Raw genomic sequence first — 22,576 nt, forward strand, 5'->3', positions numbered from 1 at the left:
GGATAAAATAAATAACGGAGAAATCAGATTTCAGAATAGTGAGAATTGTTTTCAGGAGTGACCTCTAACAAATCTGTGTTTACTTCGGTAACATGCTATTTAAAGGTGTTCTTGTAACATGTTACTTGTACTTATATTATAATAACAGTAAATTATGCATAATTACATGCAAGTAACCCTTAAATCAAACCCTAATCTTAACCATATAGGAAGTATATGTAGTTAATTACTATTAAATGTATAATTACTTTGTAACAAGGACACGACAATTTTTTAGTTTTTTTTGTTCCGCCACCGAATAAAAATACATAAGTATGAGTAAATGCTGCTTCTACGAAAGTTGATCGTTTGTTAATGCAACTGCAATAAAGCGATATTAGAATGCTTTTTTTATCATCCTCCAACTTTTTAAAAGGGAAAATTAACTTCTGTTAGGTGCACCCATTTAAGTCTTTTTTTCTTAAATACCACGGTGACAACTTACGGGTTTAGATCTGCTAAAAGTGTTATATTTAAAATGTTTTATAATTCTGTGCATAGCGCTTTAAGTTTAAAGCCAGCACGCAAGTGCATCAACAGTGTTTATCTCGCGCTGACTTCAACAGCTGCCAGCTCTTGCCACGGCGACTTTAACATTACTGCAACTCACACACACACTAACAGAGAGAGAGTTCAGCTACAGTCAGGACGAGGTGCTTCTTCAGTCGACCACACACGGTCTTTCTTACTCATAACAAGGAGATGAATAACTTCATACTGATTTTACCAATTTCGGCGTTCCTATTTGGTGAGTAACCACTTTGTTTTATATTAGAATATGTTCAAGGGAAAGCTGCCATATAGACCTCAAACTCTTTATGTTTACCATGACTTTAAATATACTGATAAAGGTTTCAGTTCAACCGATATTCTAAATCTAAGTTATTATGGAGACGAACAGGTACAACCTCCGTGACAAGTAGCTACAGAAAACAGCTAATCTACTTATGTTGGAAACCGAAAACAGTTAATTCCCATAGTGATACATTGTTATGTTCGAACCTTTTTAGTTTTTAAACACTTTTAAAAAGATTTATTTGCTCCGTGTAGTATGCATACTATGCGTCGTGTTTGATTGACAGGTGCGCGTGCGCGGCCTGCCGGTGTCCTGACATTTAAACTACCCGTCACATTTTCCTACCAGTCTTTACTGCTTATGCGCACATCAATATTGCGTTCTTTTTCTCATGTTCAACAACATTTAATGCATCCGTATTACTGTAAGGGTATGTTTACGGTAGTGGTAGGTGTAGACGTTAATAAACCAAAAGTGGTTTGTGGCTGATGTGACCTCAGTGTGTCAGCGGTCAGTTTCATGCTAACAAATATCCTCATCTCGCCTCTCTTTTTATATTTTCTGTTTCTTTTTTTGCCCTACCTCTTGAATGAGGATGAAATCAATGCTCTATTCAGCAGGGAGAAGTGATACTGTAAACTTTGGATCCTATAAGGGTTGTGGCCTAAACTTAAACTGGAAATAGCTCTTCTTTATTTAAATATATATATATATATATATATATATATATATATATATATATATATATATATATATATATATATATATATAGATATAGATATATATAGATATTTATTGTAAATGTGGACTCAAAAGCTCACTCATTTACCTGTGTGAGTACATTCAACAGACTAGTATCAAACATATGAAACAATAGTCCTGAAGTTTAAATCAAGCCAAAATTCTATAGAAATTGTCACATTAAGTCGTGAACTTATAGAGATATGGATTCTTTTAACTTCATTATTCTCAACAAAATAGTTCAGAAATGTAAAGAAACAAAATTTTGGCCTATCACTGAAACCTGCTTTTCTGAGTTTTTTATTTGTATTTTTTTACATGCAGAATGTCAGCATTACTTCTGTTAGTTCTGATTATAAAAAATAGTGACACTACTCATACATTGATTGCATGTCTTGCACACAAACACACACATACATCCTAAATGGCACAGAGGATTAACGTTGATGGAGTCAAGCAACTGCATATGAAACACACACACACACACACACAGATGAAATGGCAAAATGGAGTACTGGGAGGTGAGGACTGGGGTGATAGATATTTCTCACGGAGCAATTTAATAGTGTGTGTGCGTGTGTGTGTTGCAGGACCAGCACTGTGCTCAGAAGATGAGACAAGATTGGTAAAGACTCTGTTTACTGGATACAATAAGGTAGTTCGTCCTGTTAGCCATTTTAAGGATCCAGTGGTAGTTACTGTGGGACTACAACTCATTCAGCTCATCAGCGTGGTAAATTATATCTCTTTTCATTTCTATTTCTTGATATAAGATTCATGTTTTATCCATAAGTTAAAAAAGGTTTACATTTCACAAATAAACTTTAGTTTTCTCTTGCATTCCATTATCTTTCCTTTCTTTCTTATTTACAGGATGAAGTTAATCAGATTGTCAACAGTAATGTGCGGCTAAAGCAGGTGCAGGTTTCAGCTGCTGTTTCATTTCCTGTTTGCTGCTAAGTAGAGATCAAGGTGTTTGCTGTGGGAAAATGGCAAAAACTGAGATTTAGGCGATGTTTACAACACATAGATTTGGTACTTTAACAACTTATTTTAATGTGCCACGTGAAACTTATCTAGAAATGTTGAGGTCACATTTCAACTTATAAGGAAAAGTATGAAGTCATTGCATTAAAAAAAATGAAATATTTATGCAAATTTCATGTTTAAGTGGATCTGCCTTATTTTTTTATGATGATTCTGATAAAATTTGGCTGTACTTTTAATGAATTAAAGGCAGTTCAAAAATGCTGCCATAATGCATAAATGTTTCAAAATTCAAATTTTACATGACAGTACCTACTTGGAGACAGGAGTCGTTAATACACATATCTCTTTCTCCTTATCTGATGTTCAGCAATGGAAGGATGTGAATCTGCATTGGAACCCTGATGACTACGGTGGCATCAGGAAGATCAGAATTCCCTCCACTGACATCTGGAAACCGGATTTAGTGCTTTATAACAAGTATGAGTCACTTTGTCCAGAAATTTCACTCTTTGCACCTGTACAATAGTGTGAATCCATCATGTAATATTACTGTACTTAAAAATACATATACCTGCTCTGATATTGTGTTTGTGCAGTGCTGATGGAGACTTTGCCATCGTCCATGAGACAAAGGTCTTGTTGGAGCACACAGGTATGATAACATGGACTCCCCCAGCAATCTTTAAGAGCTACTGTGAGATCGTGGTCCTTCACTTTCCCTTCGACCTGCAAAACTGCAGCATGAAACTTGGAACGTGGACCTATGATGGCAACCTTGTCATTATCAACCCAGTGATTATATCACCACACATGACCATCAGGATGCATGAATATTTCTTAGTGTATGTTTGTAAGAACTAGTTTATTCATTAATTTTTTTGTGCTTGTTTAGGACAGTGACAGACCGGACCTAAGTAATTTCATGGAGAGTGGAGAGTGGGTGATGAAGGATTACAGGAATTGGAAACACTGGGTTTATTACGCTTGCTGTCCAGATACGCCCTATCTTGATATCACTTATCACTTCCTCCTGCTCCGCCTCCCACTTTATTTCATCGTGAACGTCATCATCCCCTGCATGCTGTTCTCCTTCCTCACTGGGCTTGTTTTCTACCTGCCCACAGACTCCGGTAACCCTGTTTTTTATTGTATGTAGAGGTATGCACCACGGTATGAACCAAATCTTATCATGGTCATCATAGTGTATTTTGTTTTATATCATGGTAACTAATTATTTTTGTTGGACATGCTCTGGTACTATATTTAAATATATAAAAAATCATGGGGTGAAGCCTATTTTTGTATGTTACAAATGAAAAGTACTTGATCATGTCTGATTATTTATGTATTTATTTGGAGTTTAATGGACATTTTAAACTTGACTTGATTTTGTCTAGGTGAGAAGATGACCCTCAGCATCTCTGTCCTGCTCTCTCTGACTGTGTTCTTGCTGGTGATTGTTGAGTTGATCCCCTCCACCTCCAGTGCTGTTCCTCTTATCGGCAAATACATGCTCTTCACTATGATCTTTGTCATTGCTTCCATCATCATCACTGTAATTGTCATCAACACACACCACCGCTCCCCCAGCACACACACCATGCCTGCTTGGGTCCGCAAGGTACATATGGAAAAGAGTAGCTTCTCCTTTTGTGTTCTGTGTTCAAGTATGTTTGTGTTAGCATGCTTCTTTTAAACTATAAATAAGAGAGTATACTTTTAGTCTTAGCAAAATAGTTTAAGATGAAGCTGTGGCCTAATGGTTAGAGAGTCAGACTTGTAACCCGAAGGTCGCAGTTTCGAGTCTTAGTGCCAGCAGGATGAGGACTCTTCAAGAAACCTAAAAAAAAAGCTACAGTACTGTGCAAAGTTTTAGGCACTTGTGTAAAAGTGCTGTAAAGTGAGGATGCCGTCAAAAATAATGCCATAAATAAATTAAAAAAAGCTTTTGTCCTAGGTGCACTTGAACACTGTGTTTCAGGTAGCTTTGCAGGTTCGTTGAAACGTTTTAGAGGCATTGCCACAGTCCCTCTGGATTGAGTCTGTCTCAGTTTGTTCTGTTTCTTCATGTTATTCCAGACAGACTGGATGATGGTGAGAACAGATCTATGTGTGAAGCACTGGCTGTTGTCAGACTCCTTGTGCAAACAAAAATCTCACGGGATTATTAAAATTTATGTCAAAAGTAATGTTTGGAAATGTAAACTGATATTTACTGACACACTACAGCAAAAGATAGAAATAACTGACTTAAAACCATTTTTTGTTGGTGAAAATACTAGTGGCCTGAGACTTTTGCACAGTACTGTGTGTGTGTGTGTGTGTAATATATATATATATATATATATATATATATATATATATATATAGTAAACATAATAAACAAATACATAACTAGTGAACAAGTACATTACAGTCGGTGTTTTTAGTATAAAAACTATTACACTAGTAGTTTACTAAAAAAGGAGGATGGAAGCATGTAACTAGTAAACTGTATATCTATACTTTCACTTATAGTGTAGTTCACAGACAGTATATTTGGTATAATATACATTAGCTAGTTGTGTTCTCAGTTTACTACTGTTACACCTAAAGTACACATAAAAATGTAACTTTATAAACTCAAACAGGCCATTTTACACCCAAAAAGTATTGAAATAGTACACTTACAAGGATACTAATAGGTACATTTATTTGAGTGTACTTGTTACATAAAGTATAGTTGGAAAATATACTTGAACTCCTCTTTAAGTTTCCTTACTCCAAAGCAATTTTGACATTTATTTTTTTAACTTGAAAAATTTTACAACTCAATTAAGGAAGGTACTTTTTTAAAAAGATATTCCATCCGTGGGAATCATTATTTTTGCAGTCGTGTTTGGACTGCTAGTGGAACACCATACTTTATTTATTAAGCCATTTTTTTATTACTTGTTTCTAAACTTTACACATATTTTGGTTATTTTTAACTATTGATAAACCTGTTGAAATTCTGATCAGATGTATGACTTTGACTATCTCCACTGTCCCACAGATCTTCATTGACACCATTCCAAACCTGATGTTTTTCTCCACCATGAAGCGGCCATCCCAGGAACGACAGGAAAAGCGTCTCTTACCTGCAGATTTTGACATCTCTGACATTTCAGGGAAACCCATGCCCGCCTCTGTCCCCTACCACTCTCCCATAACCAAAAATCCTGATGTACGTAGTGCCATCGAGGGTGTTAAATACATCGCAGACACCATGAAAAGCGACGAGGAGTCCAACAATGTGAGAACATTCACCTGCATCATTTCTTGTTATTTCCGAAGCAGCATCTCTTTGAAAAGGTTTAGAAGTTTTGTCCTATTCTACCTTCATCTGACTACTTGAGTCTTTCCTTCTGTCTGTTCATCTAGGCCGCAGAGGAATGGAAATTTGTCGCTATGGTCCTGGATCACATTCTTCTATGTGTGTTTATGGCGGTTTGTATTATTGGCACACTAGGAGTGTTTGCCGGACGTCTGATTGAACTCAGCATGCTGTGAGAGCCCAAAGGCCTGAATAAAGCCAGGGACTGGAGTGCCTTGACTATCTGCTGAGCTGTAGAAGAGGCAAAGATGCCTGATCAGACCAGCTTATTCTACAACTGGGAAAAACACACACACACACACACACACACACTGTTTCTTTCTCTTCATTTAAAGTATTTCTGTTAATAAAGTTGCCCGCACCTAACCTCAAAATGTCTGTTCGTATGTATATGCAGAACTTGACAGAATTAAGTATAGAAGCAGAGAAATATGAGAGAGGAATTTATTGTGGCATTTATTTTACATAGGGGTGCATTATATTTGATTTAGTTAGTTTGATTTGTTTTAATTTTTCTTTGTCTGTGTTTTCCATGGTAACCAATGTACTTGAATTGTTAGATATTTTAAGACAAAATGATGAATAAAGTGTATTTGATTAACTGCACATGAACTATCAACATAAGTTGATGACGTTGCTGTTGTTACATTTCTCTGACATATGCCACTGTGTATTTGGTCAAATATATTATACATAAACATATTTAATGGTTAATTTAAGTTTATATTTAGTGTAAACGTGCTTTTTGATGAAGCATATAGGCCTGACTAAAAATGTAACATTTGTCTTGTAGTGCATAATAAATACTGTTAATATCACGGGAGCTCTCTTTCTCGTAATTGCTTTAATGCCTAAAAATTAGTTTGGCTTTAGTGGTTCAGCAAATGTTTTATATTCCAGCCATTTTTGTAGACTTTCTTTTCTCACTATGACCAGAAACTGTGAACTATAAGTGAATCTCTTTGAATATCTGTTACATATTCCATACATTCACACAGCGCTAAGCTTTTCTGTCATACATTGTGTGCAGAGTTTGACAGATGTTGAGCTCAGCTCGAGGCAGTCGCACACATCTGGAAACGTTGCATCACAGACGAATGTCCCGGATAAAGGGAACGAAGAGTCTGTTAGTGGAGGAAGAAAAACTGGGTAAAGAAATTAATTAGAAGATATCACGTCTTATTCAAAGCATTGAGCTGTACTTCCCTCATTTAAAGAGATGTGATACTGCTGAGACGTAGTGAATTCTTGCATGCATTGTTTCAGTAGGCCGTCTGATACGATTTGAATGTTATTCCTGTGAATGTGATACGCGTTGTAGACAGCACGCGCTGGGCGGAAACAGTGGGGAGAAGTTATGTGTGTGTGTGTTTTCTGCCATGAAGGAGTGGCTCAAAACTTGTGTTCCTCTGTGTTTGTGTAACGTTAGATGCTTCATGATGATGATCGCTGCTGCATTTGGTTCGTAAGCGCAAGACGCAGAGAAAAAGACGCAAACCACCGGTAAGTGTTTACGCAGCCTGTAGCTTTCTAAAATACCCGACTCAAGGATCAAATTTGCGACCCGATTTCCCGTTATTTATGTATTGCCGCAAACTTGTAAGTATTGTGTGAGTTAATAGTTTTTTTTGGATAAAGTGCTATGTTTAAAACTACTTTTTCATCCACAAAAGCGCAAACGGTGCCAACTTTCAGGGGAAGCAGAGGCTCCCCCACTTCCTTAGTTGCCAGTTTGAGCGTGAATATGTGGCAGGGTAAATAAGTTAAAGTTTTTTTTCAGTAGTTAAGAATTGCAAATAATTTTAAGTGACCACCTCCTCAACTAAATCAAACTACTTATTACCGTTGTCATGTCACAGTTATTTAAACAGCTGTAGTAGCAAGCGATTTCTGATTAATGAATGAATCATTCTTTGAGTCGGATCTTTTCAACTTTTCATACACCCGAGAACTGAATCGGACCGTTTGTCGAGTCAGTCAAATACAACGGCTCATTAAACCAATGTATTATCTAAAGGAGATGATATGTGAACAGAGTATATGTAAATTAATTTCAGGATTTTGTAATGTCAATGCAAATTGTATTGAGGTAAATTACTTTTGTGAGATGAATCGTGGCTGTTTAAAAAACATAATCGAAATTAGCAATAAAACATTCATGACGAGCAATAAATGTGGCTTTCTAGGGACCACCCTTTGGCGCAGTTAAGGTATTGCATAAAAAATTGATAGCTTTTTTTTTTTTAAATGAACTGTTCAAAAGAACCGATTCGTGCAAATGAGTCTGACTAGTAGAAGCATGTGGTTCTAATTCACAGGCCATAGGGTTTTACAGTGATAAACAATGCAAGTCATATGCTTTCCACTTCCTTTTATCTCTCAGTTTTTAAACTTTTAGTATTATGAATTGAAGACCACATTATTTTGAGCTGTCAGTGTCACAAGCTATTTCAAACACATTGTTATGTTCTGTTCATTCCTTTTTAAATGGGTTACCTTAAAAGCACATTGCTTAGTTGGCTTGGGATTGTATGGAAAATGCTAATCTTCTTTCTTGCATTTAAGACTTTTGTGAGACTGCTTATATCAATGCCAGGTCCTCTTGATTTTTCATGTGGTTTTTACCAAGTGTGAAATGTAACACCATTAAGCAACTGTTTTATTAAATCAAAGTGAGCTGTTGAGACTGTGAATATAGGCATGCAGTTTTTAGTGAGAACTTAAGAAGGAACAAGTCGTTTTAGGCTGCATAATATAGAGTTCTCTCTCTGCATTAACTTCCTCTTGGCGACAGAAGTATACTGTCATAGCTTCTACTTCTCTCTTGTCTGGTTTAGTGTTCTATTTGACCTGCGATTCGAAGAGAGTCAGAAATCATGTGACGGTATCTGAGATCATCCATTAGATACAAGATTGCATGTAGCCAGAGGTGTCAACATAATGCTGAGTTTCAGAAAGGAAGTGGACAATAAAGACTGCCTACAAAGTGATGGAAAGACAGATGCTCACATTATGCAAGCTGAGCACTTGTAATGCACTTTTTTGCTTGTGATGTGGTATTATAAGCAAGCACTGCAAAGCACTTTACGACTGGACATGACACTTTTAAATAAATGAACGTATGGTTCTTTGTGGGTGGCCCCTTCCTGTATGATATTGCATGTATGATGTAGCAGGTTGTGGCTGAAGGGCCCCACTCATCTTTAATTTTTTTTGTGTTAACATTATTTAGTGAAAGCTGGATATATTTAAAATTTCATTGTTGACATTGGCCTTACATTTGAATTCCAGAAATTCTGGGTCTTTGGTTACATCTCATCCATTTTTTTCATCGGCTTTGTTTCAGAAAGTGTATTTTTCCATTAATTTTCCCATAGATATTCTTAAAATGTCTTCACTAAAGCATTATAAGCCATGACTCAAACTAAGCAGCTATGAGATAAATCACAACATTACAAACTTTGATTTAAAGCAAAATTTTACTTGAAAATATGACTGAAAGTCAAAGTGACTGGTGGAGATTTCTTGAAAAATCTTTGATACACAATTATTATTATATAAGTTAAATATAAAAGTATTGACAGCTTTCAAAACCATATATCATTGATTTTCAGCCACGTAGCTCACAGTAGTCCTTTCTTTAAAGGTTATTGTTAAACTGCGGAATAAATTAATACGATTTTTACTTCTGGAAGCTGACTGTTGCACCAGTTGTTCAGACAGCATATAAATAATCAAAACTACCTGAAGGCTAGTTTGGTATGAGTTCCTTTGGGATTTTCCCATGGGTTTTTAGGAAAGCGTTTTCATTTCTTCTACAGTATAAATCACACACATACATCAGATCTGAAAGTTGCAAGTTTCACTTACTATTTAGAACACACAGTATACAAATCAGGATGCAGGGTTGACTGTCTTGACTTCTACAGAGGTGAAATGCATTATGTGCTTGTATAAGACACTGGCACACTTAAACACACACTTGGCATTTAGTAATTCCAAAAAGAACACAATGTCCAGCCAAAAGTCCCTGTTTTAGACATGATGACATTTCAGACTGCTGGATGTAAAGCACTGTCCGGACAGCGAGGGCAGCTGTAGAGTGTATATCCAGCATCCCATTCTCCATAGTCCATCTCCGCAGTTCTCTCTCAAAACACTGGAATGTAAATATAGTCCATATCCAGGAACTTTTACTGTGCACTACTTCTCTTGTATCTTCTTCAACTCTCACACCCCTTCTTCGCATTTCATATCCACTTTTTTGCGCTAATCATCACCTCTTGGAAATCATAAAAGTTAGGTCATTTTTGCACTACTAGCATCACCAAACAGAACTGCAAAAATGTATAGGTGTGTAGCACAGACTGATTTGTATCTGACTTGAAGCAGTGCATTTTGATTTAAACAGCTCTGGCGTTGGTTCAATGTTTGTTCGACAAAATAAGACATAATAACAACCCACAGTTGTTGGAGTAATAGCTTCTGCTAATTAATAATCTGATATTGCAATACATGTCAGAATGTTAAAGATCATTTAAACATACAAAAAGAAGCCAATCATTTTTATTATCACATTATCACAGATTTTTGTGTGGAATTGGTGTACACTCTTACTTAGATGCGGTTCATTGAGTCAACAGCTTTCTCTGCAACATAACTTCTCTCAGATGCTGTTGTATCAAACATGGCATCTGAGGTCTATTTCACTATTTTTGTTCCCAGTCTGTTTGCCTTTTGTGGATATTCATTGAACCTATGGTTTTGAGAAACGGCAAATCAATAAACTATGTTTTAATGACAGAACTTTGGTTTTAGGAAGTGCAGCCCTGATTGGTGATGCTCAAATCAGAACAATATTTTTAAGTGCCACACACAGTATTTACACTAGTTTTCCAGATGTTAAGTTGCAATAAGATGACTAATTTTAACATCAATTCACCTTTAAAATACTTAATCAGCATGGCTTATAATTATTAAATAGGTGATGTAACATTCAACCCTGTCCTAACTAATTTTCTTAATGATAGTTAAAGGGGTCATATGACGTTGCTAAAAAGAACATTATTTTGTGTACTTGGTGTAATGCAATGTGTTGATGCAGTTTAAGGTTAAAAAAACTACGGTGGCCAAGAAGTGCAAAACAAATCACAATTCTGAAAACACAACAACAATTCTGAAAACTTTATAACAAGTCACAAAACACAATGACAAATTCGAAAAACAAAATAACAAGTCAGAAAACACAACATATAAAATCAGACAAACCGAAAGAGGTAGGTATAGTTTGAGACCGCACCATTGGTTTGGGATGACTCACCGCTGACTGGACGAGGCATCTGTCATTCAAGGTATACAGGAAGAACCAGCCGAAGAACAGCAGAGTCATGATAGAAAGTTCGGAGTTGGTAATAAAGTAGCTCAGTTTGAATGTATTGTATGAATTGCGCTTACTATGGTTTGTATGATTTGTTGTTGTGTTTTCTGACTTATTTTATTTTCGGACTTGACATTGTGTTTTCTGACTTGTTTTGTTTTCAAATTTGTCATTGTGTTTTCTGACTTTTATAATGTTTTCTGAATTGTTGTTTTTTATTGTTATTTTGTTTTTTAGATTTGCATTTGTAATTTGTTATTTTGTTTTCAGAGTTGTGATTTGTTTTGTACTTCTAGGCCACCATAAAAAAAAAAAACATTATTTTCCTTACACTGTACATTATTGTTTCTCCTTTATGCCCCGCCTTTCTGAAACGTGTATCTTTTTTTAAAGCTTATTGATCTGAAAAGCGAGGTGTAAGGTGATTGGCCAGCTATCCAATGAGTTGTGATTGGCCAAATGCCTCAATCTTGGGATGGAAATGTTACGCCCCTTAACACTGTAATGCTGTGTGTCCCAGGAGCGATGAGACAAAACCAATAAAACGCATTACAAATGAGACATTTGTTGCATCCAGTGGGGACATAATTACTGATTATTATGACTTATACTGTCTTTTTACGAGTTGCATTGTGTATTGCACTGCGTAGACACAAAGCCATGTCTGCATTTGTGATCGGAGAAACGACAAACAACAAGCTATAACAGTTACTCTCAAAAACTCATGTTTGGATCATCAGTGGCAAATCCTTTACATAGATGAAAACGTACTTACAGACTGTGAATCAGAAGCGCCAGACTGTCCTTGCTAATTTGAAATTGCACCACTTTTTAGAAACTTTTTAGGCTGCTCTCGAAGGAAACAGTACTTGTCCTCTGCGAAATGCACTGCACACATCTGAAAACTTTTATGTTGAACTGTTCCAGAACAATGTTGTAAATTCAGCTTAACCACTGATTTCTAGTTGTGTCTTTTTGGAAGGTCAAACAAAGAATTTTCGCTTACACAACGAAACACACAGGGTCTCCACGACATGGCACCCGCGGCAACAGTGAGAATAAAAGTTATGCCTTCTTTCTTTGCATGAACAGTTGGGCGGTGTTATGCAAATCTTCCCACATACTGATGTAGATATGTGGGGGCATGTTAGAATGTGCCGTTTTAGGAAGGCGTGGTTGACTCTTAACTTTTATAAAGAATATCTCTTTGGATTTGAAACTTTAGTCTTTGTAACTTTACAGATCTTCTTTATGCACCAAGAGCTTGTAACACTCCAAAGAGAAAGGACAAATTGAAATCACATCATATGACCCCTTTAAATTAACTTTTACTGCCAACTGAACCAGAGGCTCCAGTTTGGTTGTTTTACATGGCCCTTTTTTTGGTTTTGCCAGCATAACTCTGAATAAAAATACCTGAGAGAGAGGGAGAGAGAAGGAGAGAGAGAGGAAGTGAAAGAGAGAGGCAGAAATGAAGTAGTGTGATGTGGCTGTCTGTAAGACGCCCTTGAGAGATCTTGATGATGAAAGAGCAGACAATTTAAAGTGTTTGTGAACTGTGTTTCCGTGTATTGACTTGTTCTCTTTGAGTCTCATCTGTGTTCCCACTTCAGGTTTTAAACGTTTTGTTGTTTATTTGTCACCTTTGTCTGGATGATATTAACGCATGTGGATGTGTGTTTATCAAAGAGAGAATGAGAAGTGAGAGGTATATTGCTGTAGCTCTTCCTGTTTATGTTCTCTTCCGGATGTCAGCAGTGAGAGGCCTTTATAAAACTTGAACTCAGAGAAAATAAAGCTTGTAATGGTTGGCTTTGCTGTATTATGAGTGTGTGAGGGAATATTATAAAAACTAGTCTATTACAGTAATTACCTTTTTTTTAACGGCCTTTCTCACATGTCATGGCATGCAAAATAAGGTATCTTGGTATAGCACAATAGGATATTTCAAGACTGGCTACTTACTGTAAAACCCATTCAAAATGTTGCGGCTGTGCGAGACCACTTTAGTATGGCCATGTGGTGTGGTTAGATTAGCACCTGTGATTGAGTGAATGCTTCAGGCCTGTTTTATAAACCTGAAAAGTGTGATGTTGTTTCAGATGGTGCTATTCAGGCTACATTTGGGTTTCCTGTTAGTGGTGTTTGAGCACCACTACTATCATTACAAGGTCAAAGGTCAAAGATAATGGGCTCAATGACAATTAAATGAGAATAAATGTCTTAGAAATGTACACTTTGTATTCACGCTGGTTTCATATGGTTTTAAAAAACCTTTGTCATTTTTAAAACATTAAATTTGAAAGTTAAAATTGAATAACTCTAAAATTGCTATGTGGGGTTAATAAACATTTTCCTTCGCTTACAATACATGTATGTGTATGAATCTTAATAATGGATTAATGGATATGAGCAGCAGTGTTATGAAACTCCTGCCACGCAGTCAAACTCTCATGTGACGCAACGTCAGAGTCACATTATAGGCTACATGTGTGGTGTGCTTGAGCAATGAATACCCCTGAGGCTTGTTTCAAGTTGCAAACATTATATATATATATATATTTTGTTAATTAAAAGTATAAAAAAAAAATCTATATTTTTTTAAAGTATTTTGAAAGTAACATCACAAATGATTAATAATGAATTGGTTGATAAATGTCTACAAATATAAATAAGCAGTAAATATGTTTTGTTTTTCTAAGAAATTTTATAAAAGATTATATCAAGAATTCGAGAACTATATTTGTATTTTTTTGCAAGTAACCGTTCAGAACTCCCTAGAAACTACACAACAGCACTCTGGGAACCACTCAACATTATGACAACAAGTAACACTATTTATTTTTGAAAATATAAAATATATGACATTTTCTGTTTGTCAGGTCTCAGTGAGAGGAGGTGACAACAAGGAGAAAAAATGCCGGTACCTCCTCCGCCTCCCCCTCCCCCACCCCCCACCTTATCTCAGGTACACACACTCACACACATACACTAAATACACTACACAACTGAGAAAAAAGAGAAAAACTGTCCATCATACATTAAATGATCACACACTACCATTGTTGCACACAGTAACCTCACACAGAAACAAGCACCATGTTGCTATGAGAGGCATGACAAATGAAAACAACATGTGTTCTAAAATTGGCTCAAAATATCAAGCATGATGGACTGGATGAAATAATAGTCTGAAGCTAAAAAACCTTGAGACTGGGCCCATCATACACTATGTGATATTCTGTCAAATCTATTAACTTGCCTGTCCAAAATCTTCAGACTGGCTTCGACTTTTGCCAGCTGTTGTCGACTCTTCTAGACTGCAAATTGGGGCACCAGTGCTTGAATGAGTTCTACGGAAAATATCTGTGCTTCTGTTTCTCACAGGCAAACACAGAGAAGCCTGTCTGGAATAAATCGGAGCAGCAGGGCAGGAATGCTCTGCTGTCAGACATCAGCAAAGGAGCAAGGCTAAAGAAGGCGGTTACTAATGACCGTAGCGCCCCCATACTTGACAGTAAGAACCAGCATCTTATGGAGTTATACTGGCTATGTTTGTCTATGCACCAAAACAGACACATTTTAATTATATAGGGCACATATATTTAAATAGGTTTTCTATTATGCTACTATACTTTCAAAACTCCTCTGTGTTAATGATTTTTGCATGTAAAATGAGTAGCAACACTTATTGGTTGCGGGTTTGCTATCCAGTCCAAAATATTAAATACATGTTTGTTTTGACAGAACCCAAAGGTGGTGCTGGAGGTGGAGGAGGAGGCGGGCCTGGTGGAGGAGGTGGAGGAGGGGGAGGGTTTGGAGGTGGAGGTGGATCACCAGCTGGTCTGGGTGGGCTCTTCCAGGGTGGCATGCCAAAGCTGCGCTCCACTCGAGATGGTAAGGACGCACACATGTATGTCAAACATACTACTAAAGCTTGCTACACACTACTACTGTTTACTGACAGATTCCAACTCATTCATTCAACAAGGATTTTTTGAGTATAGAAATTTTGGCAAGTCCCAATGATGGACCTTCAATCATAAAATGTAATATTTAGTTTTGAAAACTGAGAAATGATTTAGATAAAGACCTTGCATTTGTTGGATTATCTCTTTATATTAGATCATTTGCTCTCTTTCAGACTCTAGTAGTGTCAGACCTCCAGTTCTGCCACCTGGTGCTCGTAGCTCTGGTCCACGGCCCTTTGGAGGAGGATCTGGCTCCGCCCCTCGTCCACCTCTGCAACGCAGTGAATCTGTTGACCCCCCTCGCCCACGAATGACCCCACCGCGTCCTGAAACACCTGGAGGACCTCCTCCACCTCTTCCAAGTGCCCCACGGCCCTTTCAGAGTGGGGCACAGAGCAGGGGACCGCCCTCACTTCCAGGGACTCCTCGTCTTGGTTCCGCACCAACCCCTCCACCTCCAAACCCTCCTGGACGACAGCCTGCACCTCCACCAGTGCCAGCTGTATTTGGTCGTCCTCCTTCCATTCCTTCACCCTCAGCTGGTCACGCTGGGCGGCCTCCTCCTCCCCCTGCACCTGGTCGAGGCGATGACCGTCCTCCACCTGTTCCCCCCGCTATCCGTTCTTCTTTGCCACTCACACGGGACAGCCCGCCCCCTCCACCTCCACCATCAGTGAGCAGTAAACCAACTCCTCCTCCAGCTCCTGCTCCTGCCTCTCTGCGGCCACCTGTTAGTGCAGCACCTCCTCTGCCACCTGGACGCCCAAGCCCATCTACTCCTGAGGAGCATACGCCACGCCTTCCTGAACGGAACCTGTCACTTGGCTCGCATCCTCCTGCCCTTCCACCTGGGCGATCTGGACCACTTCCTCCACCTCCCTCTGAGAGACCGCCCGCATTGGGTCGGAATCCAGGTGGAAGAACAGGTAGGGGAGGAGTTGCGGGTTCTTGCAGGATAATCTGAAATTCACCTGTTTGAATATTATATTATGTCTTATGTCTATTTGTACACAGGTCCTCTTCCACCTCCACCTCCTTCTGGCCGTCCTGGAGGAGGAAGTGTGAGGTCATCACCAGCCCCTCCTCCACCGAACAGACCAGGTGTGGAGCCTCATCGGGGTGGCAATAGACCACCTCTCCCACCAGACAGACCCTCCTCTGGACCTCTGCCCCCTCCTCCCCCAACTATGGGCAATGGATACCACAATCAGGGACATCATATAGGTATTGTGACTTTCCTACATGCTTGTTCAAGAGTCTTGTAGAATTTATGAAGAATAAATGTCATGTATTTTGTTGTTCTGGATTGGTGCAATTCACCAGAAGGTAAAGGTACACTATACCCATTTACAGAACTGCTTACATGTTATCTGGATTATGTAATCAGATTCCAAAAATTAAGTACATGTAATTTGATTAAATTACATTTGAAAATACTCGTAATCAGACTACAGTTACTTTTTTATTGATTACATGATTATATATTATTCATACAATGGCAATAAATTATTCATACATTATTGATTCTCCCTAATTCCTCTTTTTTTATCCTTCTAAAATAGCCTACCGCTGATATACATTCAGAAAGTCTTCCAGTTTTGTGGACATTCACACAAAGAATGCACAATTTAAAAATGCACAAATTCACATTATTAGTAATATTAACATTTTATTAATAAAAGTAATAAAGGCTTTCCCAAAAATTTTGTCATCTGAACATCTTTCACCTAATATATTTGCTTGAAGTACCATGAGAGTTTAAATAAATATATATAAAGAAAAAGTATCACATTTGCGCGTTCATGGTTCTCTGTTGGTTATTGGTCAAATGACATGCAGGCAAACAAATAAAATATTTCATATTTTTTTACTAAGTGATTTATTTTGATTGATGTTATTTTAAAATTACTAATTTTAATTTGACATTTTAATGAGGCAATTAATGATTAACTTTTCACTAAACTCTCAAACCCCCAGAAGTTAATTTCTAAAAAACCTTGACGTAACGCAATGTTTAATGCACTTCATTATGTTAATTACAATACATGGAATATATTCTTACTCTGTTTATTTTTATATGGTACAAGATTGTCCTATTAAAATCAATGTGGTAATAGAGTTAGGTCAAAAGTAATCAAAAAGTAGTCTGATTACATTACCTAAAATGTGTAATTTTTGTAATGTAATTTGGATTAAGTAACAGACTACAATTTCTAAGTAATCTATCCAGCTCTGTACATTTGCTTTATGAATATTAAATCTCAAAACCATTGGCATTTATAAGGAACTGGTTGTTCCTTTGCTGCTATTACAATTTCTACTCTTCAGGGATGGGTGCCCAATAGATGTTGAAAGAAGATGGCTGTGAGCATTTGTTCCCATTCAGACATTAGAGCATCAGGGATAGTGTTGGATAATGGGCATTGGAGTCTGGTTTGCAGGTCATGTTCCATTTCGTCCCAATGCTGTTGAGATCTGGATTTGTGCAGGCTAGTCTGATTCTTCCACACTCAGTAGACTCAGTAGACCATTTTACTGGTGGCATCATAAGCCAGTGTCATACTTGGGAGACTGCATGGCTGTATGAGGGACTTTTATGTACCGTTTAGCAGTGCAACAAGGTGTGGCTGAAATTGCTAAATGGTTTAATTATAAGAGGGCACATACTTTTGGCAATGTAACATCATAGACAAATATTGCTACCTTGTGGATAAATTAATTGAGTAATACAGAGTTACAGTTAGTAAATCTGGCTATGCTTATTATGAAATGTATGTCACAAGATACCAGGGCTGTGATTATCTCATAAGCCCCTGTACATGTGCAGTATTGCATGTATGATAATGAAATTTAAGTCATGCGCACTGTACACATACCCTAAAGTATGCATAAAAGTATATTTTAGGGCTGAACTAACCAAGAACCTAATCGGTTTAGAACAGTAGTCTCATCATTAAACGAGTGTGTATTGAAATAGTTGAATGGAAAAATAAATGAAAGGGCTTTTACATTAATAGTTCACATTACTGCTTCAAAACTTATATATACTTCTATTCTAAGTGCATTACTGTAAACGTTTTTTGTTTGTTTGTATGTTTGTTTGTTTTTGCAAACTGAGGGCAAGTCAAATAGTTTTGGTTTGGGGGGTTATAGATGGCATTTCACATAATCAACAGAAGTATTTAGGCCACAGGGGGCAGTTGTGGAGTTGTAGGTGGAGGGAGTGAATGAATAGTGCTCTCTTCCACCCTCAATACCCATGACTGAAGGGCCATTGAGCAAGGCAGTGAACCTCCAGTTGCTCCCCAGGCGCTGGATATATAGCTGCCCACTGCTCCGGGTGTGTGTTCACTTCTCACTGCTGTGTGTGTGCACTTGGATGGGTTAAATGCAGAACACCAATTCGGGTTATATAACACGAGTATGGGTTACCATACTTGGCAAATGTCACGACTTTCACTTTCATTTCTAACATGTATTGACCATTTTATGAACTCCTATTGATCTGTAAATAGCAGCTTAGATTTGTATGTAGCTTGTGCTACAGATTAATGATGTGTGCATTTTATTCGTTTCTCCAAGATGAGTGGGAATCACGCTTCACGTTTCGACCTGTATCGGATCTTCCCCCACCAGAGCCCTACATTCCCTGTCAGAAGACCTATCCTAGCAAAATGGCCAGGAACGAAAGCCGAGGTAACCAATCACAGCTGTTTTATCTTATCCGTTTTTGTTGCTATGCACATAGGCAAAACTGACCCGCAGCTGTTGCTTCCACATGCCAATGAACACTTCAAATAACATTCAGTGCTTTCAGCCTAATCATGGTCTTACCCATTTGTTCATGTGTCTCTGTGTTTGTATATTTCTGTCTGCTTCAGGTTCAGGAAAGAAAGAGCGAGGTGCACCTCCACTGCCTCCCATACCTAGGTGAAAGAAACTGCTGTCTCAGGCCCTAACAATCCTTCCCTTACCTAATTATCTTATTTTCTCTAGTTTTGTCTGTTTCTGATCTTTTCTGCCAGAGTCATTCATTAAAAATTTATAAAAGAACTACAAAAATAACAACATAGTACAGACAACATGTCTTTTGGTCTTATGTCGAGTGATGAGCTCTACAGTGATACTACAGATAAGTTTGACTTTATTTTTAAGTGTTTTTCTGAGTATGATGTGTTATTGCAGCAGTTCATTGGCCTTCAGGAGAGTGTGAATGTTTTGGCTTATTGGCGGTCATTGACACATACAGACAAGTGTCCTTGTCTTATACAGAATATATTACTGCTTAATCAGGGCAGCCATTCCTTTAGATAATGGTGCAGCCATTTATAGAGCCACATAGGGCATCAGTGTTTGTTAGACAGTCCTTGATGTAATTCTATTTTGAAAAGGAGTGCAATAGTTTCATTAAAGCATTTTGGTGGGTTTTGGCGCCCCCTACCTTCCTGTCTTCATACAACACGGTAGTTATACAGCATTGGCATTTCAAGCCCTCAAATGTAAAATGTCAGGTAGCTAGAACAATATCAGACTGAAAAAGACACGTTGAACATTAAAGGAGTATGTGTTTGCTTTAGTACCTGTATGTGTGTATGTGGTGATAATGGCCGGAATGATATACAGAATGCTACAATCTCTCCAGTAAGCAGAGTTTGTACATACTCTTGTGTTGCAGATTGATTTGTTCACATGTGCAGTACCTGATGTGAAAATAACAAGGACCGAGTTTATGGGAAAATGTAGATGTCATTTGTTAAAGACTCTTTAGATCCTCATCCATTTAGATATTGTATAGGACTGATCTTTAAATGAAAGATGATTTGCCATAAAATCCTACGCAAGTGGGTTTCTGTGTATTATGAGATTGTATCTGTGCTGATGTTAGCCAAAAAGCCAAAAATGTGTTTAAGAAGTGTTATATTTTATGATATACGTATGTATGCACTTGCTTGTTTTGTTGATGATTGCTCAGTATTATGTTGCCTTATGGATGTTTCTCAGATGTGTGCTGTTATATTTGCCTTAAGCACTTGACTAAAAGTATATTCAATAAGTGTATCATACCTTGAATTAGTTTTCTTCATTTATATACTTTGAAAGAATCAAGAATCCAAGCAATGGCTTGGTTTATGCTGCCTTTTGTTTGTTTACATAAAGAGATGAATTACAAAGGCCTTTTAATAATACATTTAAAAAGGAAAATTAAAGTGATATATGTGATGTAGCATAACATCTGAGGCATCTTGAATTTGATTAGCGAGGAGAGAGATGATTGCACAGCCAAAAAGAAAAAATATTTGCCACCAACATTAATAGTAATACTGGAGGCCTCTGATTTATGTTCTGTTTGCACGTCAAGGACAATGTTGTGTGACCCAATGCTTAATGTGGTACTTTAGATGTTTTCTTTGTGCATGTAAATGCAAATTTCAGTTTCATACAACATATTATGTTGTTTCATTTGTGTATTTACTTTATAACAGTATTTTGCTATTCTGGTGTGCCAAATATGTTGTTTTCTAAATAAATATGCAAGTGAAGCTGGATTTTGCCTTTCATTAAGAAAATAATGCATTTCGGTATGCAGTACTTTTTAAGCTCTTCTTATACTTTCAGTAAGCAATTTTTCAAATGTATTTTGTAAGCATATTCTTTGTAATTTCAGTGCATTTTTTTATTTTTTAAGCATGCATGTGTCAGGTGTGTTTTTCTTTTACAGCAATATATTCATCGACAAGAGTCACATATCTTGTTATTTTTGCAAGGTAAGACTGAAACGTTTGTAGTACAGATGACAAATGTAGCTGATTTAACTGCATTGAATGGCCTTGTTTATCATAAGAAATAACTTGCCAGATCTCAGGTGACAGAGCTGCAGGACGTGAGCTTTAAGTGTGTGTGGGTCAATGTGTGTAAGAACATATACCATTTGCTTACAGATTTTTCAAAATAATCCTCTTCTCTTCTCTTCTCTTCTCTTCTCTTCTCTTCTCTTCTCTTCTCTTCTCTTCTCTTCTCTTCTCTTCTCTTCTCTTCTCTTCTCTTCTCTTCTCTTCTACATTTCTGGTTCACTACATTTATATTCTATTTGGTTCTGTTCTGTTCACTTCTTTTATTTTATTTTTTTCTATTCTCTAGGTTCTCTTCTCACCTCTTGTCTTGTCTGGTTCACTTCTGATTATTCTATTCTGTTCTCATATTATTATCTATTATTACATATATTATAATTGTATATGCTGTCTATTCTATTTTTTTCTTGTTAATTTAGGTTTTCTTTTCTTGTCCTATTTCTGGTTCATTTCTAATTCTATTCTATTCGTGCTTTTCTCTTATTCTGGCTTTTCTGGTTTACTTCATTTTTATTCTATTCTGTTTTGTTCACTTTTGTCTATTCAGTTTACTCCTGCTTCTATTCTGTTCCATTCCATTCTTCTGTCATTTCTATTCTATTTTATTCAGGTGCTTTTCTATTCTTCTGTCTCTTCTGGTTTACTTAAGGTTTTATTATATTCTTTTTTCACCTCTGTTTAGTGAACATTCTGTTCTGTTCACTTATTTTATATTAGTTTCTGTTCACTTCATTTTCTATTCTATTATATTCACTTTTATTCTCTTCTGTCTTTTCTATTCAAGTTCGTTTCTGTCTTGTCTGGTTCACTTTTCTGTTCTGTTCTATTATTTTGTATTCTATATGTTTTCTTCTCCTGTCTATTATATTCTACTCTAGTCTAGTTTAGACTAGTCTGTTCAGATTCTCTTCAGTCTTGTATGGTCTTATTTCTGTTTCTATTCTGTTTACTTATTCTATTCTATTCATTCTATTTTATTCTATTATATACTATTTTATTCTGGTTTTCAGGTGTAATTTTTATGTACTCTATTTGAAAGGGAGAGATCTGGCGTTGAAAGACCTGGCTGGCTTAATATGCATGTGTAACCATGGAAAACATATATAAGAATATTAAGAGGATTAGAAATCAATGGTTCCATATTTAAATTAAAATTAGTCATTTAGCAGACGCTTTTATCCAAAGCGACTTACAAATGAGGACAATGGAAGCAATCAAAAATCAACCAAAGAGCAATGATATATAAGTGCTATAACTAGTTTAGCTTAACACAGTACACATAGCTTGCTAAATAATATAATAAATAAAAAGAAAACAGGTAGAATAGAAAAAGAATAGAGCAAGCTAGTGTTAGAGGTCTTTTTTTTTTTTGCTTTTGTCAATTGTATAATAAATGAAAAGAAAACAAATCGAATACAAAAAGATTAGAAAGCTTAGTTAGATATTTTTTACTTTTTA

The 22,576-nt window shown here is 36.9% G+C and overlaps 2 protein-coding genes across 3 annotated transcripts; both read left to right on the forward strand.

Moving 5' to 3' along the window:
- The first annotated feature begins 617 nt into the window (after window positions 1–617).
- On the forward strand, window positions 618–6,212 carry LOC132161456 (acetylcholine receptor subunit alpha-like). Its single transcript, XM_059571519.1, has 9 exons — window positions 618–787; window positions 2,167–2,309; window positions 2,450–2,494; window positions 2,934–3,043; window positions 3,163–3,358; window positions 3,459–3,696; window positions 3,964–4,187; window positions 5,601–5,840; window positions 5,969–6,212. The coding sequence occupies exons 1-9, from the start codon at window positions 742–744 to the stop codon at window positions 6,095–6,097; spliced, it is 1,371 nt and encodes a 456-aa protein (XP_059427502.1). The 5' UTR covers window positions 618–741; the 3' UTR covers window positions 6,098–6,212.
- Window positions 6,213–7,016: 804 nt separating this feature from the next.
- wipf1b (WAS/WASL interacting protein family, member 1b) lies at window positions 7,017–20,007 on the forward strand. Of its 2 annotated transcripts, none has more exons than XM_059571521.1 (9): window positions 7,017–7,070; window positions 7,351–7,424; window positions 14,181–14,266; window positions 14,686–14,815; window positions 15,046–15,195; window positions 15,443–16,195; window positions 16,284–16,493; window positions 18,852–18,965; window positions 19,151–20,007. In XM_059571521.1, the coding sequence occupies exons 3-9, from the start codon at window positions 14,216–14,218 to the stop codon at window positions 19,201–19,203; spliced, it is 1,461 nt and encodes a 486-aa protein (XP_059427504.1). In that variant the 5' UTR covers window positions 7,017–7,070; window positions 7,351–7,424; window positions 14,181–14,215; the 3' UTR covers window positions 19,204–20,007. The 2 variants fall into 2 exon arrangements, with proteins under 2 accessions (XP_059427504.1, XP_059427505.1); XM_059571522.1 differs by lacking the exon at window positions 7,017–7,070 and adding an exon at window positions 7,169–7,186.
- The last annotated feature ends 2,569 nt before the right edge of the window (window positions 20,008–22,576 follow it).

Source organism: Carassius carassius, chromosome 17 (assembly GCF_963082965.1).
Source record: "Carassius carassius chromosome 17, fCarCar2.1, whole genome shotgun sequence".
Lineage (NCBI taxonomy): Eukaryota > Metazoa > Chordata > Actinopteri > Cypriniformes > Cyprinidae > Carassius > Carassius carassius.

Coding starts and splice junctions, on each gene's coding strand:
- LOC132161456 (XM_059571519.1), top strand. CDS start 742: ATGAATAACTTCATACTGATTTTACCAATTTCGGCGTTCCTATTTG. Junction 3,697..3,963: donor CTACCTGCCCACAGACTCCG/GTAACCCTGTTT, acceptor GATTTTGTCTAG/GTGAGAAGATGACCCTCAGC. Junction 5,841..5,968: donor GCGACGAGGAGTCCAACAAT/GTGAGAACATTC, acceptor CTGTTCATCTAG/GCCGCAGAGGAATGGAAATT.
- wipf1b (XM_059571521.1), top strand. CDS start 14,216: ATGCCGGTACCTCCTCCGCCTCCCCCTCCCCCACCCCCCACCTTATCT. Junction 15,196..15,442: donor GCTGCGCTCCACTCGAGATG/GTAAGGACGCAC, acceptor GCTCTCTTTCAG/ACTCTAGTAGTGTCAGACCT. Junction 16,494..18,851: donor CAATCAGGGACATCATATAG/GTATTGTGACTT, acceptor CGTTTCTCCAAG/ATGAGTGGGAATCACGCTTC.